This window comes from Meles meles, chromosome X (assembly GCF_922984935.1).
Source record: "Meles meles chromosome X, mMelMel3.1 paternal haplotype, whole genome shotgun sequence".
Taxonomy (NCBI): Eukaryota; Metazoa; Chordata; class Mammalia; order Carnivora; family Mustelidae; genus Meles; species Meles meles.
Window position 1 is genome coordinate 89766886 of NC_060087.1, and position 21836 is coordinate 89788721.

General features: G+C 40.8%; 1 protein-coding gene across 1 annotated transcript; it reads right to left on the minus strand.

Moving 5' to 3' along the window:
- Positions 1–17218: 17218 nt before the first annotated feature.
- Positions 17219–17530, minus strand: LOC123934715 (40S ribosomal protein S27-like). Its single transcript, XM_045994806.1, has one exon. The coding sequence runs from the start codon at positions 17528–17530 to the stop codon at positions 17219–17221; it is 312 nt and encodes a 103-aa protein (XP_045850762.1).
- Between the last annotated feature and the right edge of the window lie 4306 nt (positions 17531–21836).

The following is a 21836-nucleotide window of genomic DNA, read 5'->3' on the forward strand; positions in this document are numbered from 1 at the left end:
GAGGCAGCAGGCAAAAGATCCTATAACATCTTTGCTCTGGCACAAATGTGCACACTGGACTTAATTGACTTAACAAAAGGAGGCCACTCAAGCGATTTTTGTTGTTGTTGCTGCCGTAATAGAATTAAGTGAAATCAAAGTAAATGAAAGTCTGTGAGCTGAAGTGACATGCAGATTTGGCTTCAGTAATTTTTAAATTGCCACCTCACAGGCCCTCGGACCTCTCAAAGAAACCCACACAGCTTTCCAATTTTAAGGCACCTCTCCCTTGGATCCATCTTTTCATCTATAGATCTGGTTAGTGCTGGGGGATGGGGTGGGGTAGGTGAATCAATATTTATGAGGACATCGTGCTCCCTGGAACCAACAATTCCCCAAGCAGCAGCCAGAATCTGACGCCGCACTGAGCTTCAGATCTGAGCCTCACAGACCTGCAGGCCTCTCTTTCCTCAGGGGTTGTGAATCAAGTGCACGGGAGGCCTTTCTTCATACAAGGCTGAGATGTTAAAATTCTATAGTGCAGCCATTCCTGTTATGGAACTCAAAGGTGAGGGGCGGGCTCAAGCAGGAAGGACAAATGCCCTCAGAAGCCTGCCCTCCCAGCCCGGTCCTGTCTTTCACTTCCCATCTGTCCCTCCTTTTCCTCCACAGGCTTGCCCTGGAATCCTAAATTGGGACGGATGCACCAACCCCAACACCTGGCCTCTGACAAACTCAGTGGGTCCCTATCTAGGCTGGCCAGTTGGGGACAAATCCCTCAGTTCTATAGAGATAAGGTTGGAATTAGAAGTCAAATGCAATACATAGAAACGGAGGGGTTGACAGCACAGGCGTCTTCAACCAAAGCCCCAGAAATCTGTTGAGAGCTTATAGGGCCCCCGGCCCCCCAGTTCCTTTTCCTCGCTAAAACCTTACTTTGCATGAAGGGTGAATGCTAGGCCAAGCCACTCAGACCACCAGCCCTAAAGACTTTTGAGTTTGTGTGGCAGTAATTGCATGGGGAGGAGAGGAAGCCCACAGAGAAAAGGCATAAGGACACAAACATAAATACACAAAAGCATATATATGTGATATATATATGTATGTGATATATATGATCTCTAAGCAAATATATCAACAATTACTATAAATAAGCATAGTGCTTTGTGATCTTAATGCCATCAGTAGAACTGAGAAATATTTTTCATTTTGACAGTTAAGGGCCCCAGTTGACTCAATTGGTTTGACTCTTTCCTCTATCCTGTGTGCCATCTAATTTGCCCTTGGATTGGCTGATGGGTGGGCCTCATCAAAGGTCTTTAGCCAGTTTTTTTTAGTTTTGAGATTTACTTCTAAGGCAGAAGACTTAATCTGTTGAGAGAGGGTTTGTGTTTTGGCTTTTGAAACAGCCATACTCCTCTGCTCTCTGAGAATTATGGGCCATTTTCGGAAATGGGAGCTTCAGAGGAAGCTCTTACTGGATCTGGACTTGAGCCACTCCTAGAGCTGTTTGTTTCATCTGGCCCATCACTCTGTTTGCTGCCACCTACACAGACAGGACACATCTCCAGGAACTGAAATTTACAAGCTCCTTGCCCATCATCCAGAGTACTAAGTCCTATCTTTTGGAAGCTGATGTCTGCTGATAATCACGATACTGAGATACAGACAAGAGGCATACATGCTGTTGACCTACTGCAGATAGCCAGTCCACGGCTCTGGGTTTACAGAAGCCTGAAGAAAGTGTTGACTGTAACCTGCCTCTACCAAGGAAATACAGCATATAGTCAAGATACAAAAATGGCCATGAAGAGCTAGGAGCTGGCACCAATTTTTAATATGTAAAGAACCCAAGATCATTGAAGAAGAGGGAAACCAAAACAAGTCTTTTCAGGGTGTCTCCTGGGAAACCGACAGACAGATGTGTCTCTAAAATCTCCCTTCAGCCCCTCCTGTGAATTAGGTAATGGCATAAGTGACCAGGAGGGAAAACACCAACAAGATTTCTTTTGGAAGTTAAGGAAAGAAGTAAGATTATGTCTCTCTTACTTACTTAACTATATTAAAACTCTTTGAGTCTGCATTTTCTCATTCATAAAGTGGACATAGTGACAGTGTACCTGTTGGGAAATTTATTTATTTATTTTAAAGATTTTATTTATTTATTTGAGATAGAGAAAGAGCATGAACAGGGCTTAGGGAGAGGTGGACTCACTGCTGAGCAGGGAGCCTGACACAGGACTCAATCTCAGGACCCCAGGATCATGACCTGAGTCAAAGGCAGGTGCTTAACCCACTGAACCACCCAGGCACCAAGGAAATTTAAATGAGAAAATTCATATGAATATTTATCATAGTTCCTGGCTATGAGAGTTCAGTAAACATTAGTTGTTATTGTTTACAGGCTTCGGGGAACTCATGAATCCACAGCAGATTTTGGCCCCTGCCTCTAAGGTCAAAGGATAGGACTCTTTAGGTCTCTAGAATCCTAATGTAAATTAATATGTCCTGCCATGAAACTACAGTGCCCAGTCACTCAGGAGCTGGATTTTCACATCAGATCTGAGGATCTATCAGAGTTCTTCAGAGAAGCGAAGAGAAACCAATAGGATGTGTGTGTGTGTGTGTGTGTGTGTGTAGTTAGATAGAAATTTAGTATAAGGAATTGGCTCATGCAATTATGGAGGCTGGGAAGTCTCAAAATCTGTAGTGAGCAAGCTGGAGACCCAAGAGAGCTAATGATATAGTTCCAGTCTGAGTACAAAGACCTGAAAAAGAGAGCTGGTGGTATGAGCTCCAGTCTGAAACACAACACCATCAAGACCCAAGAAAAGTCAAAGTTTCAGTTTGAGTCCAAAGACAGAAAAGATGAATGTCCTAGCTCAACAGTCAGGCAGTACAGGAGCTTTGTCTTACTCAACTTTTTTTGTTTTACTCAGACCTTCAACTGATTGGATGAGGCCCACCCACGTGAGGGGGACCAATCTGCTTTACTCAGTCTACCAGATCAAATGTTGATCTCATCCAGAAATACCTCCACAGATCAAAAAATCTCCACAGTCAAATAATGTTTGACCAAATGTCCGGGCACTCTGTGGCCCAGTCATAAAATTAACCATCACAGGGGACATATGCTAAATTCTCATAAGGCAAAGTGTGGTCTTCAGACCAGCAGCACTGCAACTTTCATGAAGTCTATTAGAAATATTCAATGATCATGGGTTGTTTACATACTCAGACCTGAGGCCTGAATGATAAGACATTGTTTCAGACAAATGACTTAATTCTCCTATGCTGGCAAATTCGACTCTAGTATTTTTTTCCCCTCACTGAACTCTTTCATGCTTATGACTTTGTTGCTAATCATTTGTCTGGGGGTCATACTTCCATGAGGTCTTGCTGGACATCCCAGGTGGTCCAACTTCCCATTAGACTCTAAGCTCTGCAACCACCATTCCCACCCCCAAGAAATGACCAGTCTCTACATGGAAATTCCATCCTTGCCATGGAAGATATTGGAGTCAGTGCTAGAGGAAGAAAGTGTTTGGTGCAGGAGTTGAGATGGATGGGAGAAGATTCCAAGAAGATTCAGAGGAGACCTTCTAACCACAACTCAAGATAAATGATGCCCCAAATACACATGTGCACATGCACATGCATTCTCGTGTGCACACGCACACACACACACACACACTGACACACACACACACTGGTTATCTGTTCTCTGAATAAAACTGGATAGGTTTTATTCATATCCAGGTGTAATTTTATTAGCAGAGTTTATCCTGTCTCCTGTCTTTTTGGAGAAGAAGAGACCAATTCAAGTGACCTAGCAATGCCAAGATCTGGGATTCCCCCTTCATTGGCCCATAAAAGAATCAAGAGTTGGTAAGACTGAGAATTTTTCAAGGACTTTATAACTACATCAGATATTGCTGTTATTTTGTGGGAAGAACCTTTCCTTGGTTTCTTGGTTCCTATAGGTGTATCTCATCTCATTCTTCTCAATGACTTCACAGCACTACACTGTATATTGTAATTTATTAAACCAATCCCTAATCAATTGATGGATATTTAGGTTGTTCCTAGGGTAAGGTTTTTGTTTTGTTTTGTTTTTCTTTGGAGGAAGTGCTGTTATACAAATACTGTAATGAATATAGTAATGCATATATCTTTGGGCACAATAATAATAACAGCTAACATTTATTGAATGCTTACTATGCACTAAGTACTGTGCTAAACACTTTACATGCCTTAGGTCATTTTGTCCTTATAACTGCATGGGGTGAATATTTGCTATAGATTGAATAATTGTGTCTCCCCAAAACTCATATGCCCCCAAAACCTAATGCCCATATGTCTTAATTCCTTAATGCCTAATGTGCTGGTATAAGGAGATGGGGACTTTGGGAGGTCATTAAGGCAGAGCCTCCATAAATGGGATTAATGCCCTTTTATTTTATTTTTTTCAGATTTTATTTATTTGAGAGAGAGTAAGAGAGGGAGAGCAGAGTGGGGATAAGGGCAGAGGGACAAGCAGACTCCCCACTGAGCGCAGAGCCCCACAGGGGGATCAACCCTTGGACCCTGAGATTATGACCTACGCTGAAGTCAGACACATACCCTACTGAACCACCCAGGCGCCCCCTAGTGTCCTTTTAAAAGAAGCCCAAGGGACCCCCTTACCGCTTCCACCATGTGAGGACATAGCAAGAAGGTGGCTGTTTGCAACCTAGAAGAAGGCCCTTACCAGAACCAAACCAGGCTGGCACCTTGATCTTGGACTTCCCAGCCTCCATAACTGTGAGAAATAAATTTCTGATGTTTATAAACTACCCAGACTGCGATATTATGTTATAGCAGCCCAAGCAGACTAAGACAATACTATTATTATCCCCATTTTGCAGATGAGGGAAGCTTTAAAGAAGGTGAGGAACTTTCCCTAGGTTACAAGGCTAAGTCCTGGAGACAGAATTTGAATGCAGGCAGTCCGACTCCAGAGCTGTTTAATTTCTGTGTTATACAAATGGAATTGCTAAGTCAGAGGATATGTACATTAAAAATTACACTTGTTAAATCGCTTGCTCCCCTACACCCTCATCAACACTGGATATCATCAATATTTTTTAATATTTGCCAGCACCATAGGTGAAGAGATGGCATCTTGCTGTTTTGATTTGCAAGCTTTTTGTTGAAGAGCAAGGTTGAACATCTTTTTATATGTGTATTTTGCCGTTTGTATTTTTTTTCAGTGCACTGCCTGTTTATATCATGCGTTTGTCTTTGGGTTGTTGATTTTTTTGATGATTTGTTTGAGCTTGTTGGAAATTAAGGAAATTAGTCCTTTGCGTACTGTTGCAAATATCTTGTGGCAATTTGTCATTTCTCTTTTGAGTCTATGTTTTTTTTCTTTCTGCTGTGCAGAAGTTTTAAATTTTCATGTAGTCACATTTATCAATTTTTTAAATGACTTCTGGATTCGTGGCCTGATTAGAAAGGCTTTCCCTTTCTGAGATAATATGCATTTAAATTCTTCCAAATTTTCTTTTAGTACTTTTAAGGTTTCATTTTTTACATTAAATTCTTTGATTCATCTATAATTTCTTTTAAGGTAAAGAGTAAGTTAAAGAATTCAGCTTGCCCACTATGCAAATATAATTTTTGAATAATCCATCTTTTCCCCCATTGAATTGATGTGCCATCTTTGAAATATACTAATTTCCCACATGTACTGAGGATTGTAAATAGGTGTTGATTTTTTCCTCAAGACCTCAACTGTCATTAGGTAACATCATAACATGTTTTAATATCTGATAGGTCTTGTTCCTCCTCAAATACTCTACTTTCAGGGGATACCTGGGTGGCTCAGTAGGTTACGCATCTGCCTTCGGCTCGGGTTATGATCCCAGTGTCCTGGGATGGATTCCCACATCAGGCTCCGTGCTCAGCGGGGATCCTGCTTCTCCCTCTGCCTGCTGCTTCCCCTGCTTGTGCTCCCTCTCTCTCTGAAAATTTTTTTAAAATTTTTTAATCTTTTTAAAAATGCTCTTCTTTCAGAATTTTCCTGACTTTTATTTACCCATTTCCCCTTGAGTTTCAGTTTCTTCTTTTAAGATCCCTCCCTCACCAAAAATGTCATCCATTCCCCCAGCTTCTCCTTACCATCTGGATGTTGTTCATTCATTAATAACTATTTTCTAAGCATTGCTGATTGACAGATACTATGTAAGGGACTAGAAGTATAGTGATGAATAATGACACAGCCTTTGCCCTCATGAAACTCACAGTCTACCGGAGATATAGATAAGTCAACAAGCAGTTGTAAGACAACATGGTTAGTGCATTTCTTGAGAGACGCATAAGTATTGTACGTCCCTGGCAAAATAGTAACTAACCTAAACTTAGGGGGAAGGAAGGGGCCAAGAAAGATCTGGAGTAGATGGATAGGATTCTTGAGAGACTAACAGGTGTAGATTAGGTGAAGGGGAAAGAAAGAGGAGGGGGTTCCAGGATGAGCAATCCTCTTATGCCAAAGATCAGAAACATGATGAGTTCGGCAAACCACAAGGAGCAGTTAGTTGTGGCCAGAGCATAGGATGCGGGGAAGGTGTTGGGCGAAGGTGGAAGATGGGTCCTGCTTGGACCATCAGTGCTTAGCGTGCTAAGTAGGTTGAACTCGACCCAATGAGCAACAGGACACCATCAAAATGTTTTAATCAGAGGAGTGACCTGATCACATTCTCATTTTAGAGTGATCGCTCTGGCTGCAGGGCGGAGAATGGGGTGGGAAAAGAGCAACAGTGGGAACAGGGAGTTGAGTTAGGGGGCTGATGCTGTAGAATGACCCAGAGGAGAAATTCTGTGCATCTGAATGAGGAGAGTAACTATGGAGGTGGAGAAAAGCGGATGGATTTGAAAAATGGTAAAGGTAAAAATTGACAGGAATTACTAATTAGTTGGACTCAAGTGGTTAGAGGGAGGTGTCAAGAATGCCTCCCGGGTTTACTGAGCTAGGATTTAGGGGAACAGGCTCTGGAGAAACGTGAAATGACATGGGTCCCAAGGAGTGTCTTGTGTAATGATCCTCTTCCCTCCCCTTCCCGCATCCGAATTGATTTATCCTGTGGCCCATTCCCACAAGAGCTCCTTTCTCCCTTTCTAATTTACACTAGGGTATTACAAGCTAGTTATTCTTACCAGGCAAAGGGAGCATTTTCATTTGGCAGCTACCCCTAAGGTTTTCATCTATAAAAATGATTTTGATAATAGTAGTTTCAGGCAGGCCATCTGGGAAAGATATTTTTGGGAGGAGCTCTTCAAATTATAGTTGACCCTCCAAGCACCCAGGTGTGAATTGTGCGGGCCCACTTATTTGCAGATTGTTCTCAATAAATACACTACAGTACTATAAAGTATTTTCTCTTCCTTGTGATTTTCTTAATATTTCCTTTGTCCTAGCTTTATTGCAAGAATACAGTGTATAATACATAAATGTGCCAAATGTGTGCTAATCGACTGTTTATTTGACAGGTGAGGCTTCCAGCCAGCAGTAGGTGATTAGTAGTTAAGGTCAAGGGGAGTCAGAAGTTGGATGCAGATTTTCAGTGGTGTAGAGGGTGGGAGCCATACAGTTAGAGGGTCAACTCTGTGCCCTAGTCCACAGCCTGCTCCCCAAAGCAGGATGTGGTCCTATGTTACCCTAAAAAGAGGTATGGCTTGGTCCCACAGCCTGGGCCAGTGTAAGCTGGAGAGAGGAGTGGTGCAGACCTTCGACTGGTCAGATTGGCCTAGACATCAACAGAAACAGGCCACATGCTAAACTGGAAAAAAAAAAGATCTGTCCGCCCAGGTCTTGTCTCCCACATGTCAGGCACCCTCTTCCCCAAAAGGAATGTGACCTTAGGGGTCTGGAATAAACAGTCTTGGGAGACAGGCAGTTATTAGATGAGCCCATTATTGAGCCCTTGAAACCAAGCACAACATTTACTGTGGAAAGAAATCTGGCATTCTACATTCCAAAGGAAGGGGGAGGGCAGCCTGACATCAGAGGAGAGGGATTCGTGTTGCCATGACAACCATAAGAGTTATACTGTATTGTTTGTACCCAGAATTTAAGAGATTATCCTTGGGCTAAAAAAAAAAGAAAGTATCACCCCTTCCACTTCAACATCACCATCTCAGGACACCCACCACCTTCCTATGAGGAGTTTCATTTGTTCATTTGTTATATGTCACTTGGGTGTTTATTGATTTATTAATCTGCCTTCTTCCATTTTTTTCTCCTTCTTCTCTTTCTTCCCTGCATCTGACCAGCACAGACAGAATGGGCCATTTGTCTTCCCACAGATGGTGCCAGTAAATCAAACTTCTGGCTGGTGGAAAAGTGGGGCCCTGGAAAACCTCCCAAGTTGGGAGGCGTACTTCCCATGCCTCGGGCTGCTTCTGGTCTGTCCTGGGAGATAGCTGGTGAGGGGAGTAAGGGTCTCTGGGAAAGGGCTCTCTGTCCAAACAGGTAACAGAAAATCAGGCACTTAAGGTAGCTCTCAGAGATTGCTTTTCCAACCCAGGCCTGTTGTCACCTTTAAGGTTTGTAGCCACTAGGCAGGGAGCTCACTCAAGTGACAGTCTTAAAGGCATCAAAGGAGGATTAGGGGACTTGGTAACTGGGGAAAGACATTTTTGAACCTTTACAAAAGCAAGTAGGCATTCCCACATTGCCATGTGTTTCTTCCCATGTCACAGAAGAGTAAAGTGAGACAGGAAAGGCACACCCAGCCAGGTTTTTGAAAAAAAGAAAAGAAGTGAATCAAAGAAGGATCTGGAAACAACACAGTGCTTATTAATTCCCTGGCTCCAGTTAACCCCTCCTCCCATCGATAACACTGACATCACCTAACTTTTTAATCCCAGGGCCTAATTGGCATCCTGTTTATGAAGCTTTAAAAACCTTTTTCTTTCTTTCCCCTTCCTGGCTCAGTAACTCTCACTCTGGAAATCTCTGGAGATTTTAATTTCCCGAAGAGCCTCCTGTCATCTCTTACAGTAAGTCTTTTCATTTCACCTCGTTTAAGTATATTGGCTGGTTTAAAGGCTTAATTGCGATGAAGAAGATTAAGTCCAAATTTAATAAGCATTAAGAGTAGAACAACATCCTTTATTTCCTCTGGCTTCAATAATCATTACGTTTGTTTTTTTTTTATTTGTAGTGGAAAAGTTCAGATGACCTAAACTGGGAGAAGGAGGTGGGCTAGAGAGAAGAGCAAGAAGATGTCTGGTTGGCTTTTTCTAAAATCTGTAGTTGCTGTTGCCACAGAGGCAGTAGACACATGGTTGGAGGAGGGTGATGGGTCTGGAAATGAACTGGCAAGAACACAGGACGAGGCCGGCATGGAGGGAGGAAGGCGTGCCTCCAAGCTCTTCCCTAGTTTGCAAATGGGCTCTTTATTTTACCAGCAAGAGTAGCTTCCAGAACACTCTGGATTCTCCAAGTCTCTTGGCTTGGGTGTCGCCAAATCTCTTTTCCTGTTAGTACTGCTAAGACCAGATTAGCATTTTTCAAAAAGAACTCGACTAGGAAATGAAGGGAAACACAAAACTAAAAAAAGAAAATGTAAATGCATAGAAATGAGCACAGAGTCTAAGATAAAGTCTAGCCCCAGATTGGCTCAACTGGCATAGACTACCACGCACCTATATGTGTGCGTGTGTGTGTGCACGCACACACACACACACACACACACACCTGGTCCTTTCTCCTCCTCAGTGCTATTTGTGGAATGCTGCCTCGAAAGGCCCCCCAAGTGTTTCTCTTATGCATTGCAGTCTTGGCTGCCTTCTGTATTACATCCTTTATCCCTCTGATGATCTCAAAACATATTTGTCTCTTCCTAGTGGACTGTTAAGCTCTGCAAAGACAGGCAATAATCATAAGCATCTTTGTACTCACAATATCTGGCTTGTGAAATGACTAGAACTGAAGTGCACCAGACCAGGTCTTTACAACCCAGAATCATGTCTATCCTTGGAAAGTAGCTCCTCTAAAAGCAGGCTGTTGACAGTGGACAAGGCTTTACACTCTCAGCTGAGGTCTGCTTGACCCTGTATAAACATGTTTTTGACAATTTATAAGACCAAGCACTGCCTTATAATTATATAGGACTCTGCTTCTCAAACTCTGTTTCACACAATAACTCATTTGATTCTAACAATCTCATAAGGAAATGAGACTGAGAGAGGTTAAATAGCTAGCCCCAAAACACAGAGCTAGATAATAATAGCAGAGTTGGATCATTAGATCCAGATCTTTTGGTACTTAATCCAGTAGTCCACCTGGTTTGATATACTACATCCCAAAAGAGACCTTTTTGGGTCAGGACATCAGTAAACTCAGAGATTCATTTTAAGGCTTGCCTCACACCATCCTCTCTGTCTTCCACCCACCCAACATGGCACTAGCCCTGGGAGAGAGTCCAATGATCATTTGAGGACAAGCAAATAAGCAGAACCTTGCTAAATCAGATCTGAATGCTATGAAGCCCGGCAATCCTATTTCTAGGAATGTATCCTAACAGATCATCCAAATTCAACATAACTTCTTTTATTTAAAAAGATGTGCTGTCCAAACAAACTGCAACTGTGGGGAGAAATCAGCCAGTGGGTTGGCAGTTTGCTATCACTGAATAACCAGACAGGTATGTACAGATGTATGCATAAGGATGTTCATGACAGCTATGTTACATTGGGGAAACATTAGAAACTATCTAATATCTAACAACGGGAGAAAGGGTTAAAAACAGTAAGGAACATCCATATTATGGACTGTCATGAAGTCAATAAAACCAATGGTGTGGTATAGATCTATATTTGCTGACATGGAAATATATCGGATGTACTGTGAAGCTTTTTTAAAAACAAGATACAAATCAGCATTATAGTATAATATCATTTTTGTAAAACACTGCACTTCAGAAGCAGTCTGGAAGGATATTTTAAAAACGTTAACAGTAGTGGATTGTGTGACACTGAGATTGGAAGGTGGAATATGTGATCTTCGTTTTTACGCACATATATCTTTCTGCAATGAACATACATTACTTTTTTTAGTAACCTCCACGCCCAGTGTGGGGCCTAACTCATGACCCTGAGATCAAGAGTTGCATGCTCCACCAACAGAGCCAGCCATGTACCCTGAACATATATTACCTCCATCTTAGAGAACATAACAAATGATTTTCAAAGAAAGAACTAAATGCCAGACCTACCATTTATGGTCAGTTGAGTTTTGACAAGGGTGCCAGTACATTTCAATGGCTCAAGAACAGTCTTTTCAACAAACAGTGCTGAAACAACTAGGTATCTATATGCGGAAGAATGAATTTGAACCCGTACCTCACACCATATGCAAAGATTACCTCAATGAATCTGACAAATATAAGAGCTAAAACTATAAAACTGTTTGTAGAAAGCTAGTGTCAACCCTTTATTCTTGAGCTGGAGTATTGTCTTCCCCTTTGGTGATTTTTTTCAAAAATATACATATCCGCAGAGCACCTGTGTGGTTCAGTTGGTTAAGCATCCATTCTTGGTTTTGGCTTAGGTCATAATTTCATGGGTCGTGGGATTAAGCCCAGCATTGGACTCTGCACTCATTGGTGGAGGTTCTTCTTGAAGATTCTTTCCCTCTACACCTCCCTGCACTCACTCTCTCCCACTTTCTCTCTCTCTTTCTCTCTCTCGCTCAAATAAATAAAATTTTAAAATATATATAAATATCCTCAGGTAAGTGTATCGTTTATTTTGGACTCTGGTCTGTGGCAGTCAATACTCTGTGTGTGTATGTGTCTGTCTATGTCTGTTTGTGTGTGCATGTGTGTCTGTGTGTGTCTATCTGTATGTCTATGTGTGTATTGGGGATAGATGTGCAGAGAAGATGAAGAGGCCTCCACCACCAGCCCATTCATACTATAGCTGTGAGCAAAGTGCCATTTTGGGAGCTTGGTGGGCCAGGGGGGATTTTTTTCACAATTTTATTTATTTATTTATTTTATTATTTAAGGGGGAGCAGAGGGAGAGAATCTCAAGTAGACTCCATGCTCAGCATGGACTCTGACATGGGGTTCTATCTCATGACCCTGAGATCACGACCTGAGTCAAAACCAAGAGTTGGATGCTTAACCAACTGAACCACCCAGGCACCCCACCAGAAGTTTATTTTTTTCTAATTATTTGTAGATACATCTAATTATTTGTAGATACATCTAATTATTTTTTCTAATTATTTTTTTCTATTTATTTGACAGACAAAGATCACAAGTAGGCAGAGAGGCAGGCAGGGTGTGGGGAAGAAGGCTCCCTGCCAAGCAGAAGCCCGATGCAGGGCTTGATCCCAGGACCCTGGGATCATGACTTGAGCTGAAGGCAGAGGCTTTAACCCACTGAGACACCCAGGTGCCCCCAGAAGTTTATTTGTATAAGGAAACAGAAATGAGTGGTAACCTAGACTAGATGCATAAGAAGGGATCCAGCTGAAATCTGCAACTGAGTAAAAGTGAAATATTTGTTTAGCTGTTCCTTCAAAAATATAGACTTTCCAAAATATATATATATAGACTTTCCAATTTATGCCCTGTACTGTAGCCATCTTGTCTTCCTTGTAGGTAGAGTTGTTCCACCCTCCTCAACCCCACCCTAATAATAACACTTGTCTCTTTGTATAAAATTGGAGTGTTGTTTCTTCCTATTTCACTCTTCTAGGTAAGTACATTTTTAGTTTGTCATCTTATGTGAGGTTTCCTGGAAATAGCCTCTGACGCACAGATTTGCATACCAGGAAGGTTATGAGGGAGTACACTTGGGTCCAATGCCTGTGAGGGAGTGAAGAAAGCAAGATTTGGGGGAAGAAGAAGTTGAACTGGAAAGCCACAGCTTCTCCCACAGGGAGCTCCAGGGCCCGGATGACCTTTCAATGTTGTCAAAAATTGAGGCAAGGCGTGTGAGCCTCTGTATTCTCATTGGATATGTGCTGCTTACCACACCATAACCTGCCTGAAAGGGCACAACCTTGAGCAAGGTCACCTTTGGCTAAGAGTGATGCCAAGAGAGGGACATAACTGTGAGTCATCAGCAATGAACACTTCCAGCAGCTGGAGGGCCAAGGGGGATGCAGATCTGGGTGGTGCCTCACAACATCTACTACAGATATTTACCTGGTCAGACCTCAGAGAACATTCTAGAAAAGATTGCTGTGAATCCTTTCACTTTCACCCACCTTCTCCTATTTTTTCATGGTTAGAGTTGACACTTAGGAAGAGAGGTGTAGGACTCCCAGATTTGGGGCATGAGCAACTGGGGAATACAAAATATATATGTATATATATGTGTAGATATACACATATACACATATATACGTGTGTGTGTGTGTGTGTGTGTGTGTGTGTGTGTGTGTGTATCTCCCTGGCTTCAGCAAGTAGTTGGATGTTGGTGCAGTTTAATGGCATGGGTAAGGAAAAGGCTTGGGGCAGGGAGAAATCAAGCTTTCAGTCTTTGAGAAGCTAAGTTTGAGATGTTTGTGAAACATTCAAATGGAGATGTGAATTAGGTAAATGAATATATGAGTATGAGCCTAGAGAAGTCTGGGATATTGTTGTACTCGGGAATTAGTGTATAAATTGGGTTGAAAGCCATGGGAATGAATGAGGTCACTTAAGGAGAGAAGTGTAGAAAGAGAAGAGAAAACCTAGAGCTGACCCTTCAGAAACCAACATTTTAACATCTGTATAGAGGAGGATGAGGAGACAGCTGGAGTAGTTAGAGGAGTAGGAAGAACACAGTGAGCAGGTTGTGTCACAAAATCTGCAGGAAGAGAATGTTTCAGAAAATGAGGAAATGGTCGTCAGTATTAAATATTGTTGGGATGTGACGCAAGTTGAGGATAAAAATTTTTCCATTGGATTTAACAACATGGGAGGCCATTGGTGATCTTTGTGGGAGCTATTTTAGGAGAGTTATGGGGACAGAAGGCCAGATTGGAGTGGGTTGAAGAATGAGAGGAAAGTAAGGAAATAGAGGCAGTGTGTACAGAAAACTCAAGAAGTTGGCCGTGATAAGCAGGAGGAAAGAGATATAGGGCAGTTAGCAGAAAGGGTTTGTGAGCTTGAGGGATTGCAGTGGTGTTTGCTCATTTGCTCACTTTTGGATATTTTGGGGTTTTTAAAATTTTTTATAAAGATTATTTATTTATTTATTTATTTATTTATTTATCAGAATGAGAGAGACAGACAGAGACAGCACAAGCAGGGGGAGTGGCAGAGGGAGAGCTGAGCAAGGAGCCCAGCATGGGGCTCAATCCCAGGACCGCCGGATCGGGACCCTAGGTTTTCTCCTAAGCAGAAGGCAGCTGCTTAACTGAATGAGCCATGCAGGCATCCCACTTTTGGATATTTTAATGGAAGCATCACATACATACAGAAAAGCACAAATCAGGTGTACAGCTTGATGAATTTCCATATTCTGAACACATCCACATAACCAGCATCCAGATCAAAAGAGAACAACTAAAGGCTACATTCTATATGATTCCAACTTATGACATTCTGGAAAAGGCAAAGGAATGAAGACAGAAAAATGATCAGTGGTTGCCAGCAGTTAGTGGGTAGGGAGAGATGAATAGGTGAAGAAGCACAGTTGATTCTTAGGGCAGTGAAACTATTCTGTATGATGCCATCATGATGGATACATGTTATCACACATTTGTCCAAAGGCATACAATGTACACCAAGAGTGAACTCTAATGTAAACTATGGACTCTAGATGACGATGATGTATCAATGTAGGTTCATTGATTGGAACAAATGTTTACCAGTATGGTGGGGAGTATGGATAATGGGAAAGGCTATGCATGTGTAGAAGCCAAGGTTATATATGGAATTCTCTGTACCTCCTGCTCAATACCACAATGAACCTAAAACTGCTCTAAAAAAATAAAGTTTATTTTTTAAAAAGAGAGAGAACACCCCAGAAGTCCCCTTGTGACCTATTTCAGTAACTAGCCCCTGCAAAGATAACCATTACCCTAAGATCTAATACCACAGAGTAATTTTCTTTATTTTTGAACTGTAATGGAATCCTCCAATATGTACTCTTTCATGTCTGGCTTTTATTACTTGGCATTACTTGTGAGAAGCATCCATATTATTGTGCGTTGCATCAGTGCATTCAGTCCCTTGCAGTATATTATTTCATTGTGTTAATTTATTCATTCTGCTGTTGAAGACCATTAGGGGAATTTCCAGTATGGGGCTTTTACAGATAGTACATTCTTGTGTGTGTATCTATTTTTTTAGTACTTAAACAATCATTCACGTGCTCCATATAAATCACTTTTCAAAAAACACTCAAACATTTTAAGGCATAACTTTGTGACAAGAACACACAAATCTTAAAAAAAAAAAAAAAAAAGACTTACAAAAAGACCATCCTGGGGCACCTGGGTGGCTAAGCTAAGCATCTGCCTTCAGCTCAGGTCTTGATCTCAGGGTCCTGGGATCAAGTTCCATGTCAGGCTCCCTGCTCAGCCAGAGAGCCTGCTTCTCCCTCTTCCTTTGCCGGCCTCTCCCTCTGCCTGCCAGTGGCTCCCCCTGCTTATGCTCTCCCCAACCCTCTCTGTCAAATAAATAAATAATATCTTTTTTTAAAAAGACCATCCTATGGTCCGATCCTACAAAGTTAACTTCATGAATTTAGAGTAATTTATTAAGATTCTAAAGAGTCATAAAATATTTCTCATTGCATGCCCATAGATTGAAAAGTACAATGAGAAAGTTAATACCCACAGCTAATACCCCTCTGTCGGTCTCCAAAAATCTTTCCTACCCAACGTAATCCCTGAGCGCACTTAGGTCCACATTCCTTAAATGTTTGCTTTAAAATAAGCCAGCAGTTAAGTCCTAGACAGAAACTTTTTTCCAGGACATATGTGGATAGGCAACAAGTCAAATTCAAGCTTTCTATTTTTAAATTTTTTTCTTATTGAGGTAAAATTCACATCACATAGAATTAACCATTTTAAAGTGAACAATTCAGCAGCATTTGGTATGATCACAATGTTGTGCAACAACCACCTCTATTTTGTTCCAAACCATTTTTATCACCCCAAAAGGAAACCCAATGCATGCTAAGCAGATGCTCTCCATTCCTCCTTCCCCCTCCCTTTGCCCCTGACAACCACCAACGTGCCTTCACCCTCTACAGATTTATTCTGGGTATTTCATGTATATTCTGCACATTTCACATAACTGGAATCATACAATATGTGACCTTTTGTGTCTGGGCTCTTTTCCCTGAGCATTGCATTTCTGAAGGTCATCCGCATGTATCACAGCTACATTCTTTTTTATAGCTTTAATAACATTCCATTGTATTATATACCACAACTTCTCTGTTCATTCATTGATGGACATTTGGTTTCTTTCCACCTTTTGGTTATTATAAACAGTCCTCCCACATACATGAGAGTGTTTGTTTATTTGCTTGTTACCCATTTTCAGCTCTTTGGTACAAACCTAGGAGTGACATTGCTGGGTCATATAGTAAGTCTATGTTTACTTTTATGAGAAACCACCAAATTGTCTTGCACAGTGGCTGAGTCATTTTCCATTCCCACTAGCAATGTATGAGATTTCCAATCTCTCCACAGCCTCACCAACATTCACTATTTTCTTTTTCCTTTTTTTCTTTTTTTTTTTTTTTGTAATAGCCATTCCAGTGAGTATGAAGTGATACCTCATTGTCTCATTGTGGTTTTGATTTGCATTTCCATGATGACTAAAGATGATGAGCCTCTTCCCACATGCTTATTGACAATTTGTAGATCTTCTTTGGATAAACATCTAGTTTAATCCTTGGTCCACTTTTTTACCTGGGTTGTTTGTCTTTTTGTGTTAAGTTGTAAGAGTCCTTTAGATGTTCTAGACACCAGACCCTGGTTAGATATATGATCTGCAAATACTTTCTCCCATTCCGTAGGTTGTCTTTTCACTTTCTCGGTCACGTCCTTTGGTGCAATTGAGATGATTATGGGTTTATTTTTCTTCCTTCTATTAATGTAGTGTTTTATACTGATCAATTTTCTGATGTTTAACCACCCTTGCATTTGTAGGGTAAATCCCATTTGGTCATGCTGTTTTTATCTTTTTAATATGCTGTTGGATTCTGCTTGCTAGCATTTTGTTGACGATTTTTTTTAAACCAAAATATTTTTATTGGGATAGTTCCCCACTAATCTTGATTCAGGGTGCTTTTTGTATTGCTTCCAGCTGAAGGAGTATCCTTCTTTAAACCTTGCTTTTCCTCCCATAGGCTGGCAAAGGACAGTGGAGCAGCCAACACACAAAACTAGTATTGGTGCATGGTTGAAGAGGATGGTGATTTTGTAATATGCTGGGCACTTCATACCCATGAAGTAGTAGTTGGGGCTCTGCACCAGGTGTTTTGTCTTGTGCTTCTTCTTTTCCCCTCCAGGGGACTGGTGGAGGAGGTCCTTCAGAAAGGCCATGTTCTTGTGCGGAGGTCCTCACCCCGGGAAAGCTTGTGGAGAATTTCTGCATCTACATCCAAGAGGGATACCAGTCTAAAATAAACATTCTATTTTAAAGAGAAAAAGAGAAGGAAAAAAATGTACCGGTACACTTTACTCAAACAAAATAAGGAAAGACAAAAATCATATCACAGCAGTCATAACCTTGAACAGTATTTTGTTACACTGAAAACTATCATTGGCCATATGTCCCACTGGGAAATGTCCCTCAGAGAGGATCCTGCTTAATCTAGCCAATATAGTTAAAAACAATGAAATCTGAAGCTCATCGAGTCACCCTAGAGATGAGGTAACAGTGCCACAGAGGTTAAATGATTTACATGTGGTGACATTTAAGGTAAGCAGGAACTGGCACTTTTATTTTGTCACCGTTCACCTGAAGCACTTTTCACTTGATCACTCCTTTCCTACCAATCTCCAAGACTCCCTTCTTGCCAAAAGCCCACACTACAAAATTTTTTCTCACTTCTATTGAAAATAATATTCTGCAATTTAAGCCAATTACTTCCTGCTATCTTCTTTGGTGAGACTAGAAAACAGCCAGTCAGTATCTTATCACAAAAAAAACCATTTACATACCTGAAGTACAACAAACCATGTGGCCAAGTTCTTTGACATTTTTTTGTTCGTCTTCTTTCCCAAGCCTTTCGGGCTACTCTGTCCTGGACTGGTACATGTTCTCTCCATCTCTCCAGGCTCTGGTATATGTGCTGCCGAAGCGAGCACTCTCCAGGCTCTGGAAGCCAAAATATGGCCTATTGTCCCCACAAAGGGGAGTTCACAGGATAAAGCAACTGTTGACTGTGAAGGTGGATGTCATATTTTCAAGTTTGAAAAGTGACATAGAAATATGAAATCTATTTGAAACATTCAGGCTGAAATGTTCAAATTGAGAGTAATGCTGAGAGACAGGAGAGTAATAACGTGAACAATAGTGATTTAATTCATGGCATGAGTCAATCGTATTTAGTAAGTGGGTGGAACTAGAGGTGGGTGGAAATAGGATGGTGAAATCTAGGGGAACAAAACAGCAATAAAAAAGTCAGGGTCAACTCAATGGTCAAATGAACCACAAGTGAATCAATTTGGATTTATGCAAAGTAATTTACACAATGATCTGCCATCTATCAGGCTTAATATGACATGCTCCTTCTGGTATCCTTATAAAGAGGCACTGAAGGGCTCAATATTTAAGGTTTTTTCGGTGGTGATTTCAAGCTCCATAGCTCCAGCTTTTTTTTTTTTAAAGATTTTGTTTATTTGTTTGACAGAGAGAGAGATCACAAGCAGGCAGAGAGGCAGGCAGAGAGAGAGGAGGAAGCAGGCTCCCTGCCAAGCAGAGAGCCAGATGTGGGGCTCGATCCCAGGACCCTGGGATCATGACCTGAGCTGAAGGCAGAGGCTTTAACCCACTGAGCCACCCAGGCGCCCCTAGCTCCAGCTTTTTGACAGTAGCATTCTGGTTCATTGTTTTTTGTCCTTCTGAACTTTTCCCACTTTCCCCTGTGTTCAGTGGGGTTCTTTCTCCTTGTTATTTTGACTCCCTATGGCTGGTACAGGCCACTGCCTCCTCCTGCCCAACCCCCTTCACAAGCATAGCACCCCTCACTCTACCATTGTGCATCTCCAATGTCAGTGACCCCCACTATCTGAAGACAGTTGATAGGTCCTTCTTACTTCCCCTTTCAAGACTGTGGGGCAGCGGCAGCCCTGTACACATCTTTCAGTAAATATATTTGCACTTCTGTTGGATATATGCTTAGAAATGGAACCACTGGGTCACAGAGGTTGAAGGTAGAGTTAGCTTTAGAGGGTACTGTCAAAGAAGTCGTCAAATGTCTGTACCAATTTATAGACTCCCACCAGTGATGAATGATAATTCGAGTTTCTCTTCATCCTCACCAATAGTTGGTATTGTCTTTTTTTTTCTTTATTTTAGCCATTCTGGTAGGATTATAGTGGTATTTTATTGTGGGTGGTTGCTGCTGTTATGTCTTTCTCTTAATTATTTTGAAATAATTTTAGACTTTTGAAAAATTTATCAAAAATAGTATGGAGAAAAAAAACATAGTATGGAGAAATCATTATACCTCTCACCTCGCCTCCCTTAATGCTAACATATTAGGTACCCAGAGTACAACTATAGAAAAACTGGGAAGTGAACATTGATGAATGTGAATGTGAATGAACCTGTGAATGTCATCATGTATGTCAAAAGGGATTTAGCAGGTGTGATTAAGTTAAGGGTCTTGAGACAGGGTGACCACCTCGCATTAGCCAAGAAGGCCCAACTAATCAGTCATAAGGGTCCTCATCAGGGGGAGGCAGGTGGGAGGTCGGAGTCAGAGTAGGATATATGACAACAGAATAAAAATGATGGAGCAATGCACAGAAGTGGTCACTAACCAAGGAATGCTGGCAGCCTCTAGAAGCTGAAAAGGCAAGGAAACAGATTCTGCTCTTAGAGCCCCCAGAAGGAACACAGCACTACTGACACCTTGACTTTGAACTACTGACCTCCAAAACTGTAAGAGAATAGATGTGTTTTGTTTTAAAGCCCCTAAGTTTGTGGTAATTTTTTACAGCAGCAATAAGAGACTAATACGATAAACTTGACACTTTTGAAGAGTACTACTTTGTAGGGTGTTCCCAATTTGGGTTTGTCTGATGTTTTCTCATGATTATGTTGAAGTTATGCTTTTTTTTTAAAATAAGAATACCACAGAAGTGGTCTTGTATCCTTCTCTGTGCATAATGTCAGGAGGTATGTGATGTCAGCGTGCCTTATTGCTAGTGACAGTCACCTCGATCATTTGGATGAGGTGGTGTCTAGGTTTTTCCACTGTTAAAGTTTTTCTTTTGCCCTTTGATAAACCTTTGTAGGAAGATACTTTGATAATATGCTAATATCCTGTTTCTCCTTAAACAATTGCCCACTAATTTTAGCATCCATTAATGTTTCTTGCATACAACAAATATTACTGTGATGTTTGCCTAATAATGGTTATCAATTTCCATTGTTCTTTCTACATCTATTAACTGGGATTCCTCTGTAAAAAAGGGCTATCCCCACTCCTGCCACTTTGTTTATTCACCTATTTACTTACTTCAGTATGGACCCATATATATTTATTCTATAGGTTATAATCCTTGGCTATCATTATTTACTTTGTTGTTCAAATTGCCCCTGATTGGCCACTGAGAGCTCCACTTTATAAAGGTATTTTCCAAAATTTCTTCTGAAAGCTTTATGTTTTTCTAAAGCTTTCACATTTCTATCTGCAGTCCACATAGAACTCATTTTTGTGTATGGTATGAAGAAGGGGTCAGCATACATTTTTGCCTAAATGGATAATCAAGTGATTTAGCACCATCTTTTGAAAAAAACTATCCTTTCCCTCACTGAACTGCAATGTCATCATTGACATAAATCTGGTGACTATGGGTGTGAAGTTGTTTTTATGTTCTCTATACAGTTCCATTGGACTGTTAATCTATCCTTGTGTCATTACTACATTATTTTAGTAACTGTAGCTAGATATAGCTTAATTTCTGGTATTATGTTTTTGTTTTCTTTTTCTTCTTTAAGATTGCCTTGCCTACTCCTGACCCTTTTTATTTCCATATAAATTTTATGATTGGCTTGTCAATTTCCATAAATGAAAATAACCTGCTGGGATTTGCTTGGGATTAATTTAAATCTGTAGACCAAATTAACAAGAACCGACATCTTTACAATATGCAGGCTTACAATCCATTTACAATTTACCTGTTTATTTAGGTCTTATTTCCTTCTTCTCAAACATGTTTTAGAACTTTCTGCTTAGAGGTCTCAAACAATTTTCTTAGTTTCACTCTTAGGTATTGAATGTTTTCCAATGCTATCGTAAATGGTTTTATTTTGTTTCGTAGGCTGCTTTTAGCTTTTAATAAACCCATTTGTGAATACATATTTTTTAAAAAATTTCTTTCCATAATGGCAAATAGAAGAAAATTGACAGAGAAGAGTGATTCATTATTATTAGATGAATCAGAACGTGACTATAATGAGAAAGATAACAGCACTCCAGACTCAAATGATGACAGTGAAACCGATTGTGTAAGTGAAATTTCAGACTGTGAGTCTTCAGCTGAAGATGTACAACCCAGATGAATTTTCTCAGACTCAAAAATTGACAAGTGAATAATATATTTCTAAAGACAAAAAAAGGAATGACAGGAAAAAAATACCCAAACCAAAAAATGACACACATAAAAAGGAATG